The sequence below is a fragment of the Tripterygium wilfordii genome, chromosome 12, assembly GCF_013401445.1.
Source record: "Tripterygium wilfordii isolate XIE 37 chromosome 12, ASM1340144v1, whole genome shotgun sequence".
Taxonomy (NCBI): Eukaryota; Viridiplantae; Streptophyta; class Magnoliopsida; order Celastrales; family Celastraceae; genus Tripterygium; species Tripterygium wilfordii.
The window spans coordinates 11904530-11928399 of NC_052243.1; the positions used below are offsets into that span (position 1 = coordinate 11904530).

General features: G+C 37.2%; 3 protein-coding genes and 1 pseudogene across 6 annotated transcripts; 2 read left to right on the forward strand and 2 right to left on the reverse strand.

The window, feature by feature from the left end:
* The first annotated feature begins 4872 nt into the window (after window positions 1–4872).
* LOC120010089 (serine hydroxymethyltransferase, mitochondrial-like) lies at window positions 4873–11212 on the forward strand. Of its 3 annotated transcripts, none has more exons than XM_038860786.1 (16): window positions 4873–5096; window positions 5181–5231; window positions 5351–5437; window positions 5510–5631; window positions 5957–6033; window positions 6968–7092; window positions 7278–7370; window positions 7984–8076; window positions 8190–8387; window positions 8517–8621; window positions 8794–8859; window positions 8984–9061; window positions 9410–9521; window positions 9606–9716; window positions 9860–10030; window positions 11064–11212. In XM_038860786.1, the coding sequence occupies exons 1-15, from the start codon at window positions 5019–5021 to the stop codon at window positions 10006–10008; spliced, it is 1545 nt and encodes a 514-aa protein (XP_038716714.1). In that variant the 5' UTR covers window positions 4873–5018; the 3' UTR covers window positions 10009–10030; window positions 11064–11212. The 3 variants fall into 3 exon arrangements, with proteins under 3 accessions (XP_038716714.1, XP_038716715.1, XP_038716713.1); XM_038860787.1 differs by lacking the exon at window positions 11064–11212 and adding an exon at window positions 10656–10918 and having other exon boundaries at window positions 9860–10023; XM_038860785.1 differs by lacking the exon at window positions 11064–11212 and adding an exon at window positions 10656–10918 and having other exon boundaries at window positions 4874–5096.
* Window positions 11213–11445: 233 nt separating this feature from the next.
* On the reverse strand, window positions 11446–17623 carry LOC120011134 (annotated as a pseudogene).
* Window positions 17624–18729: 1106 nt separating this feature from the next.
* Window positions 18730–21097, forward strand: LOC120011133 (probable ribosomal protein S11, mitochondrial). Of its 2 annotated transcripts, XR_005470994.1 has the most exons (4): window positions 18730–18858; window positions 19030–19108; window positions 19667–20488; window positions 21080–21097. XR_005470994.1 is itself a non-coding variant. In XM_038862192.1 (3 exons), exons 2-3 carry the CDS (start codon window positions 19036–19038, stop codon window positions 20431–20433), a joined length of 840 nt encoding a protein of 279 aa, XP_038718120.1. In that variant the 5' UTR covers window positions 18730–18858; window positions 19030–19035; the 3' UTR covers window positions 20434–20764. The 2 variants fall into 2 exon arrangements, 1 of the variants encoding a protein (XP_038718120.1); XM_038862192.1 differs by lacking the exon at window positions 21080–21097 and having other exon boundaries at window positions 19667–20764.
* Window positions 21098–21792: 695 nt separating this feature from the next.
* Window positions 21793–23250, reverse strand: LOC120010574. The gene has a single exon (XM_038861355.1). The coding sequence runs from the start codon at window positions 23248–23250 to the stop codon at window positions 21793–21795; it is 1458 nt and encodes a 485-aa protein (XP_038717283.1).
* Between the last annotated feature and the right edge of the window lie 620 nt (window positions 23251–23870).

A 23870-nucleotide genomic window follows, 5' to 3' on the forward strand; every position in this document is an offset into this window, starting at 1 on the left:
TGAATAAATATTAAAGTAAATTAATAACTATTATAAATAATAAATTAACAATTCTTATAATAAATTAATATTTATTCATTTATAGTTGTAATAACTTATATATATGAAATAAATTATTTTTATTCATTAATAATAGTTAATACAATCAAACAAAAATTTACACAGGTGAACCACTAACAACAGTAAAATTTTAACCAAACACCTCACAACTTATTAATTTATTATAAGAATTATTTTGACAGTACCTTATTTTGACAAACTGTTACACGTTCAACTCTCATGTCCAGTAGTTTCGTCATTATTCCTTGAATGAGCCAATGACCCATGGGAGACCTTGTGGAATAACTCGATTTTATGAGCTTCGGTCTCGTTCTCCCCATAAAGCCCGGTCTTATCTGTCGCTAGCGTAGAGTGGGCTGAGTTGACGGCCCGAGTTTAGAGCTAACCAACATGTATGATAGATATGTTGGGTTGAGGAATTCTTAGTTACCAAAAAATGTTATTAACTAATATAAAAATGCTCACATTAAATATGAAATTCATCTCATGAATTTTACGTTCCGTATTGCTTATCATTCTTAGTGTGTGACCTTGTAGGTTCCTGTAATGTTGGTAGTAATTATAAAATCCTATTTTAGAATTACAAGCAGTGAGTGATGTCTAGCAACATATCACTGCTACCCAAATTATGAGAAAGTCAATATTTTGACTAAACCTTTACCGCGACTAATGTTACCGTGTTGTAAAATCCTTTTTATCCTCGATATCTTGATTGAACACGAGACATGGATATGTCACCCTCGTATAGCTCAATCAATGTTTCCTGATTCCCGAATAAGCTAACCGAAAACAAATGACATTGATATCATTATATCAACTCATTTGAGTATGCCCATGCATTTATCAGCTCTATTCAATCAAGAGGCCTTAGATATCAATCTCGTGTTATAAGAAGGATAAATTCCATCTTGATCACTCATATCCCTCTACATAATTTATTATACACCTGATCACCACCTTTATAGACACCTTTATTAGGGCAACGTTTGACAGTGTCAAAATGAACAATTTCTTATGTCGGGAACAATGGTGATCTCAGGTCGAAGAACTACAAAACACCATCATCACTATGAAATTATTTATGACATCCATAACACGATCCATGTAATGATTTCATGGTGGGTCGATCAAGTACATAAATTCTCCAATTTATGTACCTACATGTTGACTTAATATCATATATTAATCAAGCACATATTAACCTCTACATATTATTGTCGTCCCTGTTAACAATAATATTTGGCTAAGGACATTTAAGAATATACATTATATTCTAGGGACATTATTACAATAATTCATACTACACAGATATAAATAATTGTAATAACTAAAAAATAACTTTATTAATAAAATATCATGATAATATAATGTGCTAAAGAATCATCATATGATTGACTTTAGTGCACACTCTCCAACAAACTCCCATTTGCACTAAAGCCAATCACTCATGTATCTAATACCTAGTGAATTGTTGTGTTAATCATGCTTTAAGATCATCTAATAGAACTTTAATTAAATGATGCTCCCACTATTTAATTCGAATTAATAACCCTCACATTAATTCGGAAAGTTCTAAACTTTCTAGTGGGCCAAGATCCATATTTTACTTACTCTTGAGACAGCTTTGGCTAAAAAACCCAAGACTAAGCTATTTAGGTAAGCAACTTTTGCTAATTGCATCTCCATGTAATTCTTGGATCAGTTGGGTAAACAATTCTTGTTTAATCTCATCTTATGGATTAAACCCAATGCCTCTAGGCTTCTAATCCTATTGGACTTGTCCCAGTTAAGTTGAGCCCAATGATTAACAAGCGGAACAAGGCATCCTGCTTTGGCAGACTCTACCTTTTCTTTCATGTCTTCTACATGATAGAATAAAGCACCCCGCTTTGGCAGAAACTACTTATGTTCGATCGAGAGCTTGACAAGTGTTGATCATTGGAAAATATCAACTTAATAATTTTATTGAGGGATTTAATCTCACCATATCATGAATTAATAAGTGCTTCTTTAGTATGTACTAATGAGCATTTTAGGGTTACCATTTTTTTTTTGCATGGAAGAGTTTTCTTAGATTCATAATCTACAAATAAAAATAAGATTTTTGTGTCTAGACCAAATCCAGACAAGTAAATATATAAACTTGGGTTCTGTTGGGTAGCGATATGTGTTGGGTTCTATGTCATTAAAAAAAATATTCATTTAAGATATATATTGAAGTTTACAGTTTTCCAAAGAAAAAAAAATGTTGTCGTCAAATATTTTTGTTTGCGTGTGTTTAACGTATCAAATTTATAGTATTACAATACTCCTATACTCTTAATTAGATTGATTATTGAATAAATATTGATAAAATATAACCCTAAATCTTAAATTAAATATGGTCTAACTTAAATTGACTTTATTTGAACACATCCTAATATAGTAATAAACTAACAATGTTAAAATAGAGATTTGAATGCTTAGTTTTAATCCAATATAAATAATCCCTAAACCCTAAGCACTAAATAATTCAAAACCCTAAACCTAAGCACTAAATCCTAAATCATAGTTTTAATCCAATATAAATAATCTCTAATCCCTAAAGATAATATTTTAATTAGTTGGCAAGTGTAACATAAAAATAGTTTTGATATGTTGATTAGTCCGTTACCCTATTATTATTATTCTTGGGATGCCAATAAGAAGAAGAGAGAGAGAGTGTGTGTGATGGGTGGTTCAGATTCTTTGATACAGTAATATAATGATGATCCTGGTAGGTAAGTAGGTAGAGGTAGGGTGGGGTGCTTTGGAATAAATTTACTTTATCCATAATTCATGCCCTGGCTTTGGAGAGGGTGCATGGATAAATGTCCGGCAAAACTTAATTGACGAGTTGAGAATATTTTGGACAGAGTATGTTAATCTATTTGGTGGTTATGGTCATACATGTTTCATATATAACTCACTAAACTTCTAGGAATCCGATAGACCAGCACCACTTCAGAACTGGATGACAATGTCAAACATGGGTCATTTCATTGCTTCAAGGTACAATGTCATATTACATCTTCTTAGTTCTGAACAATGTTTGACATTTTTGCCACTGCGATCAATGCCTCCCTTGTCGCATGAACATGCTACTATCACTATCGAGTTCGTTAATAATAATCACTTTGTCCAGATTGCCTTGACAGAGGGTTACCCAATGTCTCCCATTATGATTCAATGATTTTATATACAGGTATGATTGCGCAGCTGCTTGAGTTACACCTTATACGAAACAACTTGCAGCATACATTCAATGTAGATGTTCTATATTTTCTTCCGAAACCATTATATTATAATTTATATTATTGTAAGAGTGGTGAGAGATTACATTGAATATTTGACTATCACATGAATCATCTATTTTTTAGAAATCAAGACAAAAACGTCCCTCCCTCTCTTATTTTGTCACATCAATAATCATTTTTTTTTAAAATTAATTAAAAAGATAAAAAGTCCTTTTTTTTAAATTTTAGACAAAAAAATTTAGATGAAATTGTAGAAACAAAAAAAAAGCCTCATTTTTTTTAAAAAAATTAGATGAATTAAAGTTCATAATGGGCAAGCTAAAAGCTAGCCAGCAGCTGTCGACATTTGGATGGATGAGTTGTACGATTGGCAGTGTTGAAAAATAACATGGAAATGACAATAGAGGTGCGTGCATTTTGAGCCCAAATGTCATCTGTTTTAGCTATTAATTGCAACTTTTGAGTGTGTCAGGTCCAGTCGCTGACCATGTCTCAGTTGGGGTCATTTCATAGTGGTAGATAGGGGTGTAAGAAGTAAAAACAGGGGTGAGAATAGTTGCGCCGCAAAAAAAATCTAGATATTTTCATAGGCACAGGTGTACATAAGGACATGATTCTTGATTGAGCCAACTTTCTTTGGACAAAGAACTCTAGAATTCCTCGTAATTATAATTATGTGAAAAACAGTTTGATACAAGGGGGAAAAAAAGTTGATGTGATGTGATGTGATGTGACGCATTTTTTAAATATTAAATCATTACAAGAGCACTGTACAGTATAGAGGTCTTGCCCTTCAGCTGACTAGTCCGGCAAACATTTGTGAACTCCTTAATGGGCCACCATAAGGTCAGACCAGCAACAAAAATAGATCATTTTCTCCTGCAAGTGTCTCCGGGAGTGTGATAGTTGGGCTTAACTATGATTCGAAGACGAAACTACAATTTAAGCCCATTTTACAGAAGCCCAATAAGCGGCCACCTTGTGTTAACGACTCATCTAAAGAATGCACAAGAACAAAAATACTGCCAGGGCAAATTGCAAACTCAACAAGAATGAAAGGCTACTCTCCTAGTCTTGTTACTTTCAATGTCTTAATTAATTAATTTTTTTGCGTCGGAAAGGGTTGCTGGGACGAGCAATTTACATATTGGAGAAGATGCCCAAGCATGGATGTATACCGAATTCCCTTAGTTATAACCCACTGCTGCATGGCTTCTGCATAGAAAAGAAGATGGAAACGGGGGCAATTGAGTATCTGGAAATTATGGTTTCTAGGGCGGTGTCACCAGTTTTGATCACTTACAATACTGTGATTGACGGGCTTTCAAACAGAACAAGCCTGATACATGGGCTTGGTAGAGAAGGCAAGATTTTGTTACTTTTCCTATTGGGCTAAACCCAATTTTCAGTTGGATAATATTTTCTAAAAAAGGATATAGATGCCCACGATTAAACGATGCCGTTCCCAACGAAATAATAACACAATACACTCGCCACAAACAGACGGTCCCCAACATCACGATTCGCTGTGCGCGCAGTCACATAAACAAACACTTACCGACTCCAACCACTACCAATCACTGTCACAACACCAGCCCACCAACCAAAACTCCCACTATCGAAGCAACACAAAGAGGAATTCCTAACGCATCGAGAGGTGAGAGCGCGAGAAGCAACAGAGAAATGGCAATGGCTATGGCTCTTCGAATACTCTCTGTCTCCTCTAGGCCCCTCGTCACCCGCTGTTTAATCAATCACATGGTCCGCATCGATGTCTATACCACTCACTACTGGTTTTTGTTGTAATTTCTCTAAATCTATGTGTTATTGATGTTTCTCGTGCAGTCCTCTCTGCCTAATGAAGCAGTGACGGATAAAGACGCAGCTCGCGCTACTGTAAGCTACCATTTTTTTTTCTCAAATCTCTTGTTTCTGTCTGTTTGTTTCCACTATCACCTCGTGTTTTAGATCGACGTTTGATGAATCCTGATCTTTAATGCATATTTTGGTTTTAGTGGATTAAGCAACTTAATGCTCCTCTCGAGGAAATTGATCCGGAGATCGCCGACATCATTGAGCTTGAGAAAGCAAGACAATGGAAGGTATAATATAGCAATTTTGTATTGTATTTTATCAAATGATAATCGGAATTTTGTAATGTTTTGCATCTTTAGGGACTTGAGCTCATACCTTCAGAGAATTTCACATCGGTCTCTGTGATGCAAGCGGTTGGGTCTGTCATGACTAACAAATACAGTGAAGGATATCCTGGCGCTAGATACTATGGAGGAAACGAGTAGGACAATCCACTTTACCTTCAAATACGTACTTGTGATTTTATATACTCTCACTTGTTTTAGTGGATAAAAATGGAGTGTGGTTTTGACAATTTTGAAATTGGTGAGACATTCAATATTTATTTGATTAACAAATTTTAAAATAAAGACTGCATAATATGGTATCACCTTCAGTTTAATTTTATAAAGCACTCAATTCTTTAAAAGTTATGTTGTAAATTCTTCTCCAGACTGGACATTTTAGATCTGTTTATTTTCAATTTTCATGTTGACGATACTTGAGGCAGGTTTGTGTTGCTTATGAATTCTCTCTCTTTCCAATAGATACATTGATATGGCAGAGCGCCTATGTCAAAAACGTGCCTTAGAAGCTTTTCAATTGGACCCTGCGAAATGGGGAGGTAAAGAAATCACTCCTGAATTATGTTAAAGTGAATACGAAATTCCTGTTCATTTTTTTGAATGTAGAATTTGATGTTCATGTTTGATAAAGCTTTTTTTAAAAGTTATTTTTTGGTCTGGATATCCAGAGGATTTCGTGAGTTTACCAGTTACACACTATGATTTTGGTCAGTGTAATGGTAGTAATAAATTGGAGTCCTTCACAATGTGCCGACGCCATTGTGCTCTTAAATTACTCTTGTACTACAATTTCATAGGTGTCAAAAGGTCGTTTTGATTGAGCTGCCACAGCATGTTAACAATGAGTAATGGGAATCAGCATTTTTGCTTCACCATAAATGTTTGATGAGCACTATATGCACCTCATTTTTAACTAAATATACCCCACTCTAGTGTATTTTTAAAAGGTTAATGGGGTGTACTTAGTTAAAAATGGGGCGCATATAGTGCTCATCTAAATGTTTTCCCATCAATATTTTTGGTAAAGAATTTGTATAAAGGATACAGCGAACCATGGCTAGGACTTTATCATTGCAAAAGTTTATGCATGCTGCTCTAGAAATGTAGCCCCCATCCTATATTGTTATCACATTTAATTGAATAAACAAACACGGAGCTTTCTTCTTCTTAAACTAGAATGGCCCCCCATTTGCATAAATATTAGTGGTTGATGATAGTTATACTTATATCTTATTAGATGTATGAGTGGACCTTGGTATTTATTTAGTTTGTCACTCCTTGAATATGTACACATTTAGAGGATGACGCCAACAATTTTGTGTACTTTTCTTGTGATGGGAATAGTATCAGCCAGGCTGCCATATGTACATTTCTTTGTTATGATTGTGAAAATGGTTATTCTCTTTTGTGCAAATCAAACTGAAATTTAAACGCAAGCTTTATTAAAAACAACGGATATCTTATTTGTTGCAGTCAACGTGCAGTCTCTATCGGGATCCCCTTCTAACTTCCAAGTTTACACGGCATTGTTAAAACCACATGAGAGAATCATGGCGTTAGATCTTCCCCACGGCGGGCATCTTTCACATGGTTATCAGGTGCTTATAACTTCCTTCCATAATTTTGTCTGGCAAACTTAGAGAACTTTTTTGCCTCGGTAATTTACAAATGTAATTTCTTTGCAGCATTTCAGTTGACTCATTCCTTGCTTTGACAAATGAACTCCTATTTATATGCCTTCCAATTTTTTCCTCAAAAAATTATGATTGTTGCCATTGTGCAGACTGACACCAAGAAGATATCTGCTGTATCCATATTCTTTGAAACAATGCCGTACAGATTGAATGAAAGCACAGGCTATATTGATTATGAGCAGGTACCTGTCAATGCTAGTAGTTTTCCCTAAGTTATATGATTATTTGCCCTATATATCTGGTATTCAGTAGGTTGTTAACTACAACGAATAAGGAGTAGAAAGAGGATATTAGCTGGCATAGAGCTCGTAGCATGCCTACTCCTACTCGATTTCCTTAATCCCTTTCTCCGGGGCTCGAGGTTCGAGCTGCTAGGGAAATCTTTATTGTTTTCCAATTTAGAAATAGGGTATGAATGCTGCTATTCCGTATTTCGGAATTATAACTCCTCACACTACTAATTATTATGAATGCAGGTGTTTTGTCTGGAATTAGAATTTTCTTGTTTTCAGATTTTAAGCACAATGCCTTTGGGTTTGGGCTCCCATTGGTGAGCCTGGCGAGAGCATTCACCATTATATTATCACTTTTAGTTAGTCTACTAGTGGTTTTAGTAGAAAAATGACAGCCGACTCCATTTTTGTTCATGAATTAGTTATTAATGTATTAGTGAGGATTTTATCTGGCCCAATGGTCTCCTACCTTCTTTTGATTTTGTTTCTCTTTCTTCTTGGAAAGTGCACTTTCTGTTCTCTAATTAGAGCTGATTCTGATTATAAAGTAACATTTCTGCAGTTAGAGAAAAGTGCCGCACTTTATAGACCAAAACTCATAGTAGCTGGTGCTAGTGCCTACGCACGCCTCTATGATTATGCACGTATTCGCAAGGTAAATTTACATCTCTCTATGACAGTCAATTATGCTCATCTGTTGTTGAGTAGTTTCTGGTTTTTGTCTTCAATGCTTTGATGTTATGAGGATTTATATGATGAAATTTTCAGGTTTGTGACAAGCAAAAGGCAATCCTGTTGGCTGATATGGCACACATTAGTGGGATGGTGGCAGCGGGTGTCATTTCTTCTCCTTTTGAGTATGCAGATGTAGTTACAACAACAACACACAAGTCACTTCGTGGTCCACGTGGGGCCATGATTTTCTTCAGGAAGGGGCTAAAGGAGATAAATAAAAAAGGCGAAGAAGTGAGTCTATATTAGTTTTTATTTATCTCTTGAAAAGAAAATATAAGGAGAAGGTCACATCTGCTCTAACTGAAGTCATATGAGCATTGCTTAGAATCAGCTATTCAATGTGTGACTTCCATCCTATAGGTGATGTATGACTATGAAGACAAAATCAATCAGGCTGTCTTTCCTGGACTCCAAGGTGGTCCACACAATCACACCATTGCTGGTTTAGCTGTTGCACTGAAGCAGGTTTTCTTTTTCTCTATCTACCCTCGTTCCCTCTCCTAGGATAATCATTTTCCTTATCAGAGGTTTGAATTTATGCAAGAGATTGATGCTTTTAGGATGCCAGATCAAGACTGTGTTGAAATCATCCTGACCAAGCTCTTTTTTTCCCTTGTTTTTTTTCTCGGTTTTATAGGCCAGAACTCCGGACTACAAGGCCTATCAAGAGCAGGTTCTCAGTAATTGTTCCAAATTTGCTCAGGTATATTTAATTATGTACTTTTATCTTTTTCACACATCAGTTGGGCCCAGGCCTTAGTTCTCAGTTGTTTTCTTATTTCATTGTTGCACTCATAACTCATAAGCTAGCATTACTGTATGTGCAGTGCTTGCTGGAGAAGGGCTATGACCTAGTGTCTGGTGGAACTGAGAACCATTTAGTCCTGGTGAATTTAAGAAACAAGGTATGAGAAAATAAATATCTTATCCTCTGCGTCAGTTTTTCTATTGGTGGCACACTGGCACTTTTGCAAGTTATAGAAAACGCTAGTGAATTTTGCTTATTTTTCCGTGGAAATTCTCCAAAATAAACTCTTTGCAAATCTTGTGCTACATAACGATGAATGCTGCTAAAAAAAACCCTGTTGCTGACAGACAGTTCTTTGGTTAGGTAGTAATGAATATGAAGTAGTTCAAAATTGTTTAGATGGATATGTGTTGATTTTTTTTTGCACAACCTTCATGTATTTCTGAAACTCAAGGGTGAGAAAAAATCAATTATATCAGACAGAAATTTTATATCTGTTTGACAGGGTATTGATGGATCCAGAGTAGAAAAGGTTTTGGAATCAGTTCACATTGCAGCTAATAAAAACACTGTTCCAGGGGATGTGTCCGCGATGGTTCCTGGTGGCATTCGTATGGGTACAGTCTTGCTCCTTTAGGAATCTTTTGCCAGTTCTGTTGTTCAAATGCTTAAGGTTCATTCATCTGTTTCTGTTGCTCCAGGAACCCCAGCTCTGACATCTAGAGGGTTTATTGAAGAAGATTTTGCTAAGGTAGCTGACTTCTTTGATGCAGCCGTGAAGTTAGCCTTGAAGATCAAGGGTGAAACCAAAGGTCCTCCTTTCTTCTACTATTTTGGCTCAATTGTATGCTTGCTTTTTCCATGGTTAATACTTAAGTGTGTTGCAATTAGCAAGAGATCTAAGCTGCTAGAATTTGATGCTCACAGCAGACTTCTTTTAATGATGCAAGTTCAGGAACAAAGTTGAAGGATTTCGTAGCAACTTTGCAGTCAGATACAAACATTCAGTCTGAGATTGCAAAGCTCCGCCATGAGGTTGAGGAGTATGCAAAACAATTTCCTACGATTGGCTTTGAGAAGGAAACAATGAAATACAAGGACTAAAGAAGGATTTCTAAGGTGCAAGGTATTCGGTCTCCTCTATCTCAGTATCTTCTTATATGTGTTGGGCTGTTTGTCACTGCGAAGTTAAGTTATTAGATTTCCAATACGTTTCCGGTTCTTGATTATTTTATACCTCCTCGAGTATTGTTTCATTATCTCTCTTTTCTTTTCTTTTCATTTATTGATGTTCATCATTTTGGCAAAAGGATAAATTTTTCTCAAAAAATCTGTCCTTTGATCCATGAAGTGATTTATAATTTTTTTTAAAAAAAAAGAAAGAAAGAGAGAGGAGAAGGTGCATTAATTTTGAAATCGGACACCCAGAACTTAGAGAGTAATATCCATTTTTATTGTGGAAAATTACATAGGCAGTGACCTTATTTTGATTGATTTTTTTAAAAAATAAACTTGTGCCTCGTAGAGTCAGAAACTTACTACTTAACTCGCGCCTTCACCAACCATAGTTTTTATTAAATCCTCAAATCCATAACAAAGACCTAAAAGTTCAACTATTTAGAAATTAAGAATGCTAATTTAGTTTTGTTGTCTGTTCCATGGTTTATGTTATTATTCTATGGTATGGGTGCCGTAATGTTCCTGTTGGAACAAGCATTATTGTCACACTCACCTCGAAAATGGCTGTGCAGATTAAATTGCGGCCTAACGGATTATGAGAATATGGTTCAAATGTCTCCAACATCTGTGGATGAAGGAGAAAGAATAATTTATTATAAAAGGATTGCTGATGTGAGTAGAGCACGATGAAGTTACTCCCCAAATCCATACGATGATGGTGACTAGGTTTTCACTGGAAATATAGATGCATGTTGTCAACTGTTCTTTGCAAAATGCTGAACCTTTATGTTTAATTGAAGTTATTTCACGTAATAAATACCGTTTCTTCATCACAGCTTTTTTGCTTTATTGACAATGTGAAACTATTTCTACCCTTTTCGCTTTTCCTAGAGAACGACCTACATTCTGGTTGAGATTGATTATATAATATATGCTACTGTTTCTATTGCCTGCATTTTATTGAGCTAGTCTCATTGCAGCTAGATAGACTGATTCACCGATGGACAATGTTCCCGTCGAGATGCTGGCAACCTTCTAGGATATGCTCTGTTCTCCGTTCCTCACAATTCTCTTTTAGGGATCTTTCAACCTTGAAATTTTATGGTAAGTTCAGGCTTTTAGCTGCTTAAACAGCTTCGCACCCTTGATGAATATCTTCCGAAATACAGTGTCCAAGTCGAATTCCGTACTTACAATGCATTGCCATGTGTTCTATGTTTGGATTGTCCCATTTAACAAGAAGAAATATCATTCGACATTTGCACAACAATTAAACTTTCCAGAAAAAGAATTTGGAAATGGGAAACTACCAAGAGTCCCTTTTAAAAGATCCACACCAATCACCCAAACTAGAGAGCAATAGAAGCATAAGTAGGCAACATTGGTTAACTTAAGGCAATCATGAAGTTCAAGGTTCAACTCATAAATGTGTCCGACAACTCAAGCTCGTACTCTTTTACAACAACAAAACAGCGTTACAAAGGAAGGAGATTATGCAATAAATAAATAGATATTTACATACACTAATTGCACAAAAAAGTGTGTACATATGTTCTCTGTCTCCATTTTAGGGTTAGCTAAATGCCTAAATGTAATCATATTCCCTAATCGTGAGGCCCGTGTGAAATTAAGGGTAGAAGATGTTACAAGAAACTAAATTCAACGTTTTTTACTTCTTGTCGTCGTGACCCTTGATTTATTAGACTCACTAGGTGGTTTCCAGATGATATCGTCAAGATGGCTACAAAAGCATTTATAAAACTGCAAGAAAGGGAAGAGCAAGTCTAGTGTGAAAGAGGGAGAGAGAGAGATGTTTTATAAAGAAAGGAAGTGAAGCACCCCACAAATGAACATGTTCAGAGAGTTTCAGTCAACACTGCTCTAATTAAGACAATTGTAAATACTGACCTTGAGGTATTCACTAGTATCTCCTGCCGTTTTCTGAATGTCCACCATAAGAAAAGTGGGAGCAACCTCAAAAACCTTCAGCCAAAAAACACACACACAAGAGTCAGTAATTAAGATGCATAGGATGGTCGAAAATATACTATAGTTGAGACCAAAGACCTACTGCCAATATAACAGAGAAATGAGCAGTCTTGGTAGCTGATAGACCTTCCACTCTCATCTGAAATTACATCGTAATGTTAACTTAGATGAACTAGTCCATAATTTCAGTCAAAATTATGTCCACACACAGAAAAATATGAAGAGTAGATAACAAACTATAGCATATATTTACTAATAATGGGGAAGATGAAGAGGAGGGAAGATCAGAAACGCAAGTGCTGGAAAGGAATGGTACTATTGAAACTCCCAATAGTTTACCTTGTAATTGCGGATATGTGTCTTGAATCCCATTGATTGAGCAACAACTTCCGTACTTGATAAAATAACCTTTGCAGGTTTTTGGGAAACAAAGCGTGTCTGATACTGCATAGCATCCTGTTATTGAAGGATGGGAATCAATTATTACTAATTGAAGTTGCAAGCAAACGAAGAAAATATAAAGTTCATCAGAAATACAAAAATAGAATAAAGCTGAAATAATGTGGTCTATGTTAGAATTGTATTTACAAGGTATGGTTTATGCTGAAGATGTAATGGGCTGATGCTAATGTGTATGGAAAGTAGTTATGTGGGTATTGTGTTGGTTGTAATAGTTTGTGTTCTCAGGTGTATAAAAGGAGACCTACTCTCCGTCTAAATGTAAGAATCAATAATACCAAGTGGTACTCTTATCTCACTACATCTCTCCTCTCCATCCTCCTTCATTTTTCTCTATTTCTCAACTTTACTTCTCGGCTGTCTAGAATCTTGATGTGACTGGTAACAGGTGAAAGGAAGGTTTCAGGACCACTTCATAGGAACAAGAGTGAAGAAGTTAAAGCAAAAAACTAACAGCTAAAGTGATATGTGGACTAGCATACCTTTCCGCGATCAAACAATGTTGCAAGATTTAAACCTTGAGATAATATTATCAAGTCAAATGCATTAAGAATCAACGGACCCATATCCTCATTCCCACACGGATTGCTATCCCTTTGTTCCTACAGATAAAAAAAATGGTCGACAATCTAAGAAGAGAATATAAAAACTGCCACATAAACGTATTTGGAACCATATTTGGACTCCAATTGTAATTAATAAGATTCCTCTTATAATGTATCAAAAATATATATTTGATCCTTAATTTAAATCAAAATTGATATGGAAATTAGTGAAAACTTTCATTAGTTTAAGATTGGGGTTACATCCTTGAGAAAATATTCGGGGGAATTTTCGACGTGGTTGCATCTTCAATTAGTCAAATAAGTACAGCCCAATTTTAGATCACATACAAAATGAGTGGAATAACATTAACTATAGAAATAACTCGAGTCAAAATCCCCCGCATATGATTGGATTTAACTACTCCAAATTTTAAGCTAAGCTGAACAGATGCAGATCTTCAATGTCTTGACAATTAGGGAGTTGACAGACTTATACATACAGTTTCAAGAAATTAAATGTGAATGCATAACAATTTGAGAAATTATTATTAGATTGGCTGTCGAGATCATGGTCATGCAGTAATCAACTCTCCAAACAGTTACAACTTCAAAGATGTTTCTCAAAAGAGGCTAACCTTTTGTGCAAAAAGATTGCTACCAAACTATTTGACTGAAAACAGATCAGAAAAAACTGGCCTAGTCCTCACAATTTGTGAATTAAGAAATAAGCAACTCATGGCATAGGATGAACCGATGAACCAGTTAACTGATACCACAAAACTAAACTTACTGCAAATCACAATCAAGAGAACAAAACTTACAGCTTCATTGAGACTGTTAATTTCTTTCAGTAGGTTTAATATCAAAGAAGAGACTGTTATACCAAAAAGGCATACCACTAAAGAAGAAACAGTGTTATAAGCCCTACCAACCTCAGGATCATCAAAAACTGCATTTACATCGTCCAGGTTCACATCTTCAAAATCAAGTAGTCTGACAGGAACATAACTCCTCATAAACCACTCATCATTCCTAATCTGTTCAACAGTAATACGCTGCACAAAAAAGAGGAAAGGATGGATATTTATCAAAAGAACAGGAACCAGGAACCAAAGCAACAAGCTAGAGGCATTAATTCAACGGAAAAACTTCTAAATATTGTTACAAACATCAGAGCGAAGAATGCCACAACAAAAAATTGAATGATAAATTTATACATCAATGCCATTAAGGAACTTGATCATATTCATACTTGTAGTATTAGCTATTCATGTCAATGACAAAGACAAAGATGTTTGAAATAATAATTTAAAACGCCATCAAAGAACGAAGTCAGCAACTGTGGCCTGAAATACGTCGCGATACTGCCACCTTTTGAAGGCTGTTTACAATTTCCCAAAACATACTTGAACAAGGTTGAACATAGCCCATGTCCATTCAAGCTAAATGCAACCAGTAACAACAATGGGGTGGAACAAGTTATCACAACAAGACTTATCATAATATATGTTTTAGTAGATTAGACCCAATTTGTCAACCATATTTCAAGCTCCCAGAAAAGGGAGAAGAAGTTCAAGATGGCAGATGATCGTTCAGAAAAGTTGAACCAATGTTCAGTAGAGTTCCAAGTTAAATTAAACTAGATCAAAAATAGATTTAGATCTCTAAGTCATGTGTGAAGCATTAACCTTCAAAGAGAGACCAATTTCCTGCCTTCCGATCAATTTGGGAGTCGAAAATTCCTGTCTAGACACTTTGTTGTATCAAAACCAATTGTTGTTTAATGACAGAAGTATAACAGAATTTCACAAAAATAACATCTTTTGTGTCTCTATCAACTTATCATCATCAAATACAGCCAAGAGATAGCACAGATAAGGAGTAACATCTTAGCAAACAAATACTTACTGTTTGAGGACTCGGGTCTAAAATTTTCTGGATCAAGGATTTTGCGCCAACCGGAAACCAAGATGGGCATGAGAACTCTGCTCTCTCAATCTGCGAGGGAAAGGAGAAAAAAAAATTCATTAAATCATGGTGGACCTAACAACATATAGTATGCTAGCAACAAGACAGCTTGATCAACGTTAGCTTTACCAGGCAGTAAACACAGTAATTATTAAGCCTCTGCCATTCAAATAAAATATTGGGTAAAAGTAAAATCTTCTACTCTTGCTGTAAATAGATAAATTTCATGCCTTACTGTATAAAGAGGTAAGATCAACATCATCAAATGGAAGATATCCAGCCAACAAAACATAAAGGATAACCCCACAGGACCAAACATCAGCTACAGCACCTTCATAACCCTTGTGACTAAGTACCTTGAGAAGAAAACACATAAACTGAGATGAAACCACGGCTAAATATGAACTTGCATGCAACTGAAAATCTCATTGTACTCATGATTACCTCAGGAGCTACATAATTTGGAGTGCCACATGTTGTCCGGAGGAAGCTGACTCCGTACACAAAAATCACATGACAACAGAGCAATCCATGTCATTATCTCAAACATGATGATTTTAAAGACTGCAATAGAAAACACTAATAAAGAATCTTACTTGCTCTGGCAATGCACTCAGGCCAAAGTCCGAAATCTTTAAATTTCCTTGTGAATCAAGTAAAAGATTTTCAGGCTGTACTCAGAAAGACACAGCTGTAAAGATATTATAAGCAAAGTATTGATAAAACAACATACAACAAGCTTCCAAACATAAACCATCCACACCTTTAAGTCTCTGTGGTAGACTCCTTTACTGTGGCAAAAATCCACACCATCTATGAGCTGTTGGAAGTACTTCCTAGCTTCAGCTTCACTAAGACGTCCATGATGAACCTGCAGAGGCAAGGTCAATATAGCCCTGACATCAATCAAGGCTAATAGTACCCCTTCACTGATAATACTGATGGAAGAAAAGAAGGCCAAGAAATACAACTGGTTGGATTCGAGCAGCTGGGTATCAAGTTCGATTACTCACTATTTTATCAAACAATTCACCTCCTGTAATGAATTCCAGGATGATATATATCGTAGTGCGGCTGGCTATAACCTAACAAAAGTACAAAAACGTCAGGTTGAAGCGCAACTAAGGAAATTTGTGGAACATATTAAAAAAAAGTTAATAATCTGCATATTTAATACTAAAACATTCAATTTCATGCCTCATACAGACGGACAACATAAGGATGTCGGACAAGCTTCATTATAGATATCTCCCTCTTAATCTGCATAATGAACATGTTTGTTAGATGGATACTGAAAAGTTAGCATACTATGAAAGAAAATGACAAGATGCTACAGCACGAGAAGAGATGAACTCAAAGAACAACTAAATACTAATTATGCTGTAGGCTGATCACAAAGATAAAACACATGCAGTGTCATAGGGGTTTATAAAAAAAGGAAACTAATGCCAATCCATCAGTCATTCCTACTCAAAGGCACCTAAACATTAAGCTGGCAAATTAGATCTCAATCAGAAACAAATAAAATATACTGTTCTTTACTTCATTCCCTAGTGAATCAGTGATTATGCTAATGATGTACAATTCTCCGTTGCAAAATAATGTCTCCAATGTCCTCCAGCTTGGAAGTCAAGTTTTGGTCATTAACATAAACTGTGTCCCAACTTTGTTGATGAGTCCGGGGCAGATTCGTGGATTAACAATCGAAGATGTGCTCCGTGGGCATCAGAGGCACTGCTATGGTACGGCAATATTATTAAAAGTTGTCAAACCTCTAGTTATGAATTTATCATGAAAACTGGTCTCACATCATAACAATCTCACAAAAAGAAATTATCCACTTCTCACAATGAATTGATGGAGTAAAGATGTGTTTATACAAGAAAATAAGAAAACAAACAGGCACTCACACAAAAACTAGAATCTAATAGATTCATACGGACTATTTTATGAAAGAAAATAAAGAATGAAAATCTCGAAATAAATTCGGTTTCTTCACATTTTCAAAAGTTACCGTCGCCATATCTTTGCATAATCTTACATTGGAAGATACGTATTTAATTTCAAATTCAAGCTGAAAAAGAATCCGCCTACAATAAAATCGCATCCAGGTACCTGACAATGCTTTTAGATTGAGTCTTTCCCAAATTTGAAAGTAAACAAACCTGATCGACCATCTTGTGTTTGATGATGGTGATGCGATCGAGTACTTTCATTTGCCACACTCTCGCCAGTCTCTGTGTTCTGCGCGAACTTCACCTTAGCGAATGTTCCTTCCCCGATCGTCCTCCCAACCTCGTACTTGTCGACTTTTCTCACCACCATCTCTGCAACCACTCCTCCTCTCCCTCAAACTTCAACCCAATTTCAGCATTCACACATACCCACACTCTTCTTCTTCTCCCTCTACACGAGTACCGATTTTTCAACAAGAGCATATCACAGCATTTTTGCAGAAATAGTGGCTTAAATTGGTAAAGTAGTAGTCTTGACTCTTGACTTGATTTTTCCATTTGGTTCGGTGTGGACTGTGGATGGTGGACGTCTGGACGTGATTCCTCTGCTAGTTATTTGACTTATTTCTGTCGTAATTTTATGCTATTACCCGTTATGGTTATCTCATTAATTTTATGCTATTATTACCCGTTAAGAAATGCATGAAATCTCAAAAATAAAATAAAATAAAATGTTGCCTGGGGAAGGAGGGGCGTGGCCTTTTTAAAATATAAATGCGTAATATTCATCATAACTAATTCGACAATGTATTTTTTCTTATAAATAAAAACAAATCCAACGTGAAAAAAAAAAAAACATTTCTAGACCATCAGATATAAACTTAAAAATATTCAATGTTTTGATAACAAATGCCCAAAAAGAGTATTAGCAAGTCGGCGACATCCCTAGGGTAACTGGGTGATAAGTTGTTAGAAATCCATACACTCAATTATACTGTCCGTTATAGGGTTTCAGTTCCTGTGGATACATCGGACTACGCTCACATATTTATTCCTCTCAAGCCCAGCAAATGGGCTAAGCCCAACTCACCAAGTTAGGAAAAATGTCTAATTGATTGTAAAGGGACGAGCCTACCCTTATAAAGAATGAATAATGTACACATCTTTCCGCTGTGGGATAATGTAAGTATCTCATTTGACGATATTCGATATGGGCCTAAACATGCGCACATATATTATTCATTTGACGAGATAAGTTGCACCAAAGCACAAGTAACTATAAGGATATTACTCCTAGTGAAAATCGAACTCAAAACTTTCTAAATTGATATATTTTGGCCCCAAATAAATTCACCAAAGAAGTAAGTGGGTAATAACTCGTTAGAAAATTTTTTGTGAAAAAAATAGGTTTAGTACTTTAGTTTCGTCTCCTACTTCTAACTGATTTTTTTAGGCTCATTCCTATAAGCAATACTTTGTAATTGTATGGTGCTTATTGGATGATAGAAGTTAAGTGTGTAGAACTAGAATAGGACGGAGTCTAATGAGACACTGTCCGAATGAATTAAAAAAGAAAATGTTAAAAAAGAGCAAAACACGTGTACCTAAGGGCCAAGGAGACTAGGAGAGGGGCCAAGTCCAAATATGGGGGCCCATTTAAATAATGGGCTAGCCCAATATTTTTGAGGCCTTTTAACCTTGGGCACAAGTCCAACCCACTTAAGAGTCAGCTAAATCTCACAAAAAGCCCTAATTCCACATTTTAATTTAGGCGAATAGGAGAGCAGCAGTTTCGCACTCTTCTCCCATCTATCGACGCGAACTAGAAGTTTCTGATCTTTGTTGAGCTCCATTAACAGGTAAAGTGGTGTCTCATTTTCTCAGTCATATCTCTTTTTGCGTAATAGGTGTTTGCTGTTTAGGTAGAAGGAGAGGAATCATCTTTCTCTTAATGTGTTTTTCTTTTTTGTATTACTTGAATAGAAAACCCTTTTGCTATATGAATGACACATGATTGTGTTTATATGAAGCTGAAAATGTCAGCAGCTGCATTGAGATCTGGCACATCGCATTTCCTTAGAACCCAATTCTCGTCAAATGCAACATTAGGTACCCTATCTCTCTCTGAATCGTTTTATTATGTAATGATTTTTTGGTTTTCTTTCTGTGAAGATGGTTTAACATTTGTACTGTTTTTCAAACTGATGAACTATGTTGTAATATTGATGGCAATTGATTTGGGGACATAGTAAAGGGCTTGGTAGACAAGTTTTTTCATTAAGAATTCGGACAGTGGAACAATAAGAATGATTCATTCTTATTCATTTCGACACTCATTTGGTATCACATCAATGATTTCTTCTTTTATTCCGGTTTTTGTTTCATGTGGAGAGGTTGTTTCGATGAATTAAAATTGGACTTGTTTCCTCAAGATTGCGCCCTGCAACTCTACTTGGTTACTTGGTTGTATGCTCATGTCCCCAACCCTGTCCATTGCGGGAACCTTGTGCGCGGATATTGTCTTTTTTTTTTTTTTGTTTTACTTTTGCGTAAAGTAATGTAGAAGTAAGCTGGCTAGTCATCATGAAAAAAATTGTGACTAATGAAGCCGGAGTCTACAAATAGTCTTGATCATTGACTGAGAGTAGTAAATTTTCAATTATACAGGTTGTTTAGGGAGTTCACGATATCATTCTTATGAGAATGTTGCGAAACTACATACTTCGCACCTTTTTGGAAATCTGGTGAGGAACTTGGGTACTTTGACTGCCAAAAGGAGTAATGTCCTTGTTCCATATCAGATGAGTTTTCATAGGTTAAACCATTCTGGTGGTGAGAATTATACTGAGACTGGTAGAACTTCAGAGCCAAGGGACTTCATGAACGGAATACAAGGCACTGAGACTGGTAGAACTTCTAGGCCTATGGACTTCGCAAGGGGAATACAATATACGGAGACTGGCAGGACTTCTAGGCCAATGGACTACGTGAGGGGAATATTAGAGGAAGATAGAAGGGGCATGATTGGGGCTTCTCAATTTCCTCGATATACTATAGAGCAAAATGCTGATTTTGTGCACATAAAGTTGTTGCGTAATAACACTTTTGTTACGGTGACGGATTCAAAGGGAAATACAAAATGTAGGGCTTCATCAGGATGTTTGCCAGAAATGAAAGGGGGGACAAAACTGTCTCGATATGCTTCTGAAGCAACTGCAGAACATGTTGGACGACTGGCAAAACAGATGGGATTGAAGTCAGTGGTTGTGAAGGTAAAAGGCTTCACTTATTTTAAGAAGAAAAAACAAGCAATCATGAGCTTTAGAGAAGGCTTTGCTAATTCTCGGAGTGATCAGAATCCCATTGTTTACCTTGAAGACACCACTCGACGTCCGCATAATGGATGTCGACTCCCCAAGAGACGCAGGATCTAAGTATTATCGGTGAGATACCAGCATAGCATTGAGGATATGTACACAGATATGGTCGGTAAGGAACTCAAACTCAGACATGGCAAGCAGTTATGTGCTTTTGGCTATCTTCTTTTGGGAACTCTTAGTATGTAATTGTGATAGATTTACCTTTTCTCTTGACTTAGAAGTCTTTCTTTCCCATCTTTTTCACTGCACTTTCTGTCTTCTCGGATTTAATAAATGAATTTGCTTATATATAGTGTATTTCTCTAATGTTGTCTTCTGGGATTCTTCATTATTTTTTTTTAAAGAAAAAGTGAAACGTACCAGGCCCACCGTGGGGCTCAAGGGATTCTTCATTATTATGATAAAAGTAATTGCTGATTTGCTGTTACTAATTGTGGAGAATATGGTTCTGTTACGGCAATGGAAATAATTATTGTTATCTTCCTTGAGTGTTGAACTTAGTGTCTCCATCTCACCATCTGATAATGTTCCTTGAAATATCTAGCATTTTCTCAATTCTTTGCTAGAGAAACAGCTGACTGTCCATTGTAGCTATGACTCACTTGATTACTCTTTCAATATTGGTTGAAACTGTCATGGATTGTAAAATGTTCAGTTTCTAGTTCCCTGGAAACTGATCTCATTACTTTAATTGGTGTAGGAAAGGATTGGAATTCTGTACTAGGGGTCTAATGAATACCCACCCAGGCCCATAAGGCCCAAAGTAGAACTACAACCCAGAAAACCGACTTACCAGGTGATGATGCCTTGGATCCTTATAAACTAGAGTTGGTAGTCCTATTTTTTCGATGTGGGATACTCATCAAACCACCCCCTTGGACAACCGACGTCTACGACAGCTACGCTCTCCTGACGGCTCCGCTCACCCTTCAGACAGTAGCCATTTCCCGGACGGCAACCCTCTCCGCAAACGCGACTCTCTCAATGAAAGCACCAATGATGAATACCCACCCAAGCTTATAAGGTCCAACGTAGAACTACAACCCATAAAACCGATTTACCAGGTGAGGGTGCCTTGGATCTTTATAAACTAGAGTTTGTAACCCTATTTTTTCGATATGGGATACTCATTAAAGTCCTTTTGGTGGTTAAGGGCGTGGAATTTTTGGATGTTATCATTTGTGAATATTTGAAAACTAGTATGGCATTGCAGATTGGCAAGTCTTGACTAGTTGTGTTTCAGTGACAGATTTATTTAAATAAATATACTTCTTTTTAATTTCAATATACTTGATTCTCATACAGCAAATATAAGTGGGGAGATGAGAGAAATATTTGACCCAATCCACTCCTCTAGATTAGGAGTCATAGAGGAGTTGAACTCAAAGCTATGTTTTTCTATGAAAATAAAAATCACACCGAAGAATTTTGCGTAGGCTTGGCATTTTGAACAACCTTGCCCTCTTGATTCACTGCACCACCGCCCTGTCTCCCATCAGCAGTAGCCACTGCCTGGTATGGCGGCACCACCCCGGCAGCCGTTGTGTAGTACACTTGCCTTCCCGCGCCGTCATATCCAACCTGTACATAGCCAGGCTCGGCCACACCAGTGTTCGGCTGCACCATTCCAATCCCTTCAGTATAACCCCCAACTTTTGGCTGCTGCTGAAATGAAGCTGTCGGTGGTGGCACTGGACTGTACATCTGCTGCTCCCGGTACACATCTTGGCCTACCCTTTGAACTCCATAATAAGGCTGACCAACTTGTCCTGTCACCGGCCGGAGTGCTGGTGCTTGATAGACTCCTGACGCAGTTTGAATCAGATATACTTGCTGCTCAGTCCCAGTGGCCGCATGAGCAGCGGGTACAGGATAACCGGCAGTTGTCATGTGCCTTTCCTGATAGTAAGCAGCCTGAATTGGCATCGGTACCGGCGCCGGTGCCGCAGTTGGCAGGACTTTCTCGGACAATTTCTGAGTTGTGAAATAGTCGCCAGCATTATACATACGAGAGTTTCCCTCATCAGTTTTTCTCTGCAAAATAGCCTGCTCTTGTTGAGCAGTAGCAATTTGCGTTCTCTGCAATTCTTGGATCTGCCTCTGAATCTCCACAGAAGGCAATACAGGCTCTCCAATAACGTGCCGATCCTCGGATCCACAGTCAGATCCAACAGAAACATCCCTGGCTACGGCATCCTGGACTACAAGAACCGGTGGCGGTGGATCCTGAAATTTCGTCGGCAGAACCGCCGGGAACCCCTTCTCCAGCCCGAACAGGAAATCGCCGGTTGCCGCGGGCACGGTCCCGGCAACCACCGCCTGGGGAGATGAATTTTCGAGAGGCTGCACCTGTACAGAATTCAAAGCGTCCACGAACCACTGCCGTTCCGGCTTCACCTCACCACCACCTCCAAACCCTCCTCCTGTCGCCTCCGACGGCGACTGATTCAACGAGAAAAGGAACAACCTCAACCTGGCAGGCTTTGCGGAGGCACGGTGGAGGCGATCATACTCCATCATCATATGTTCCAAATCCTCATTATTTGTAACCGATATCAACGCATCGAGATCCTCACCAGGAAGCTGATACTTGAAACACACATCATTATCATTACACAAATACGACAGTTTAGCCATGATGGCAGAGAACTTAATATTCCGATCGACGGAAAGGATTCTTGTGTCGCCACCGACATAGGCGAGCTGATTATCATGGGGCCGGGGCTGGATTTTGCCTCCATAACTGCACATGAACTTGACCTTGTAGTTGTTGGATGCGGGCTCTTCCCATGATGAGTTATCATCGTTTTCTCGAGAGCGAGGAGAGGAGTCATGCGAGTCTGGGTACGAAGAGTAAGAGAGGTTCTCCATCGCTTGCAGATTTGCTTCTTTGGAGGGTTTTGAGTGGTTTTCGGGGTTAGGGTTTGGAAACCACGGCCATGAAAGGGACTGGGTGGACCAAGTGAGAGACAGATTGAGAGACAGAGAGGTGGGGAGATGGAGATTGCAGGTTATAGGCGTTGGGGGACCCACTGGGTTTGGTTGGTTGATTCCTTGAGAAGCAAAATAATGAGGCGTGGAAGGAAGATCTTAATTAAGAGCGACTTTGATTTAAAAATACTGAAATAGTGAAGGGAGAGGATAATGTAGTTATTTGGAGTCCAAGGAGATTATATTAATTATTATTGGTTTTTTTTAGGTAAGGATATTAATTATATTAGTTGACAATTCTCATTGGGGCCAATCCAATAATTTATTTTCATAATTCAGATAATTTATAATGTGATTTGAATAACAGAATGGCTTCCCTTGACAGAATAATGAAACAAAAATAGTGTTATTTATTTGTATTTTTTGTTTGTATGTGCATTATGCATAGAAAAACAATTAGATGATGAGAAAACTATTTGCTTCCTTTTAGTATGGAATTATTCTCATATGCGAACATTCTAACATCCACTTATAATCACTTTCGAAAAAAGTAAAAAGCA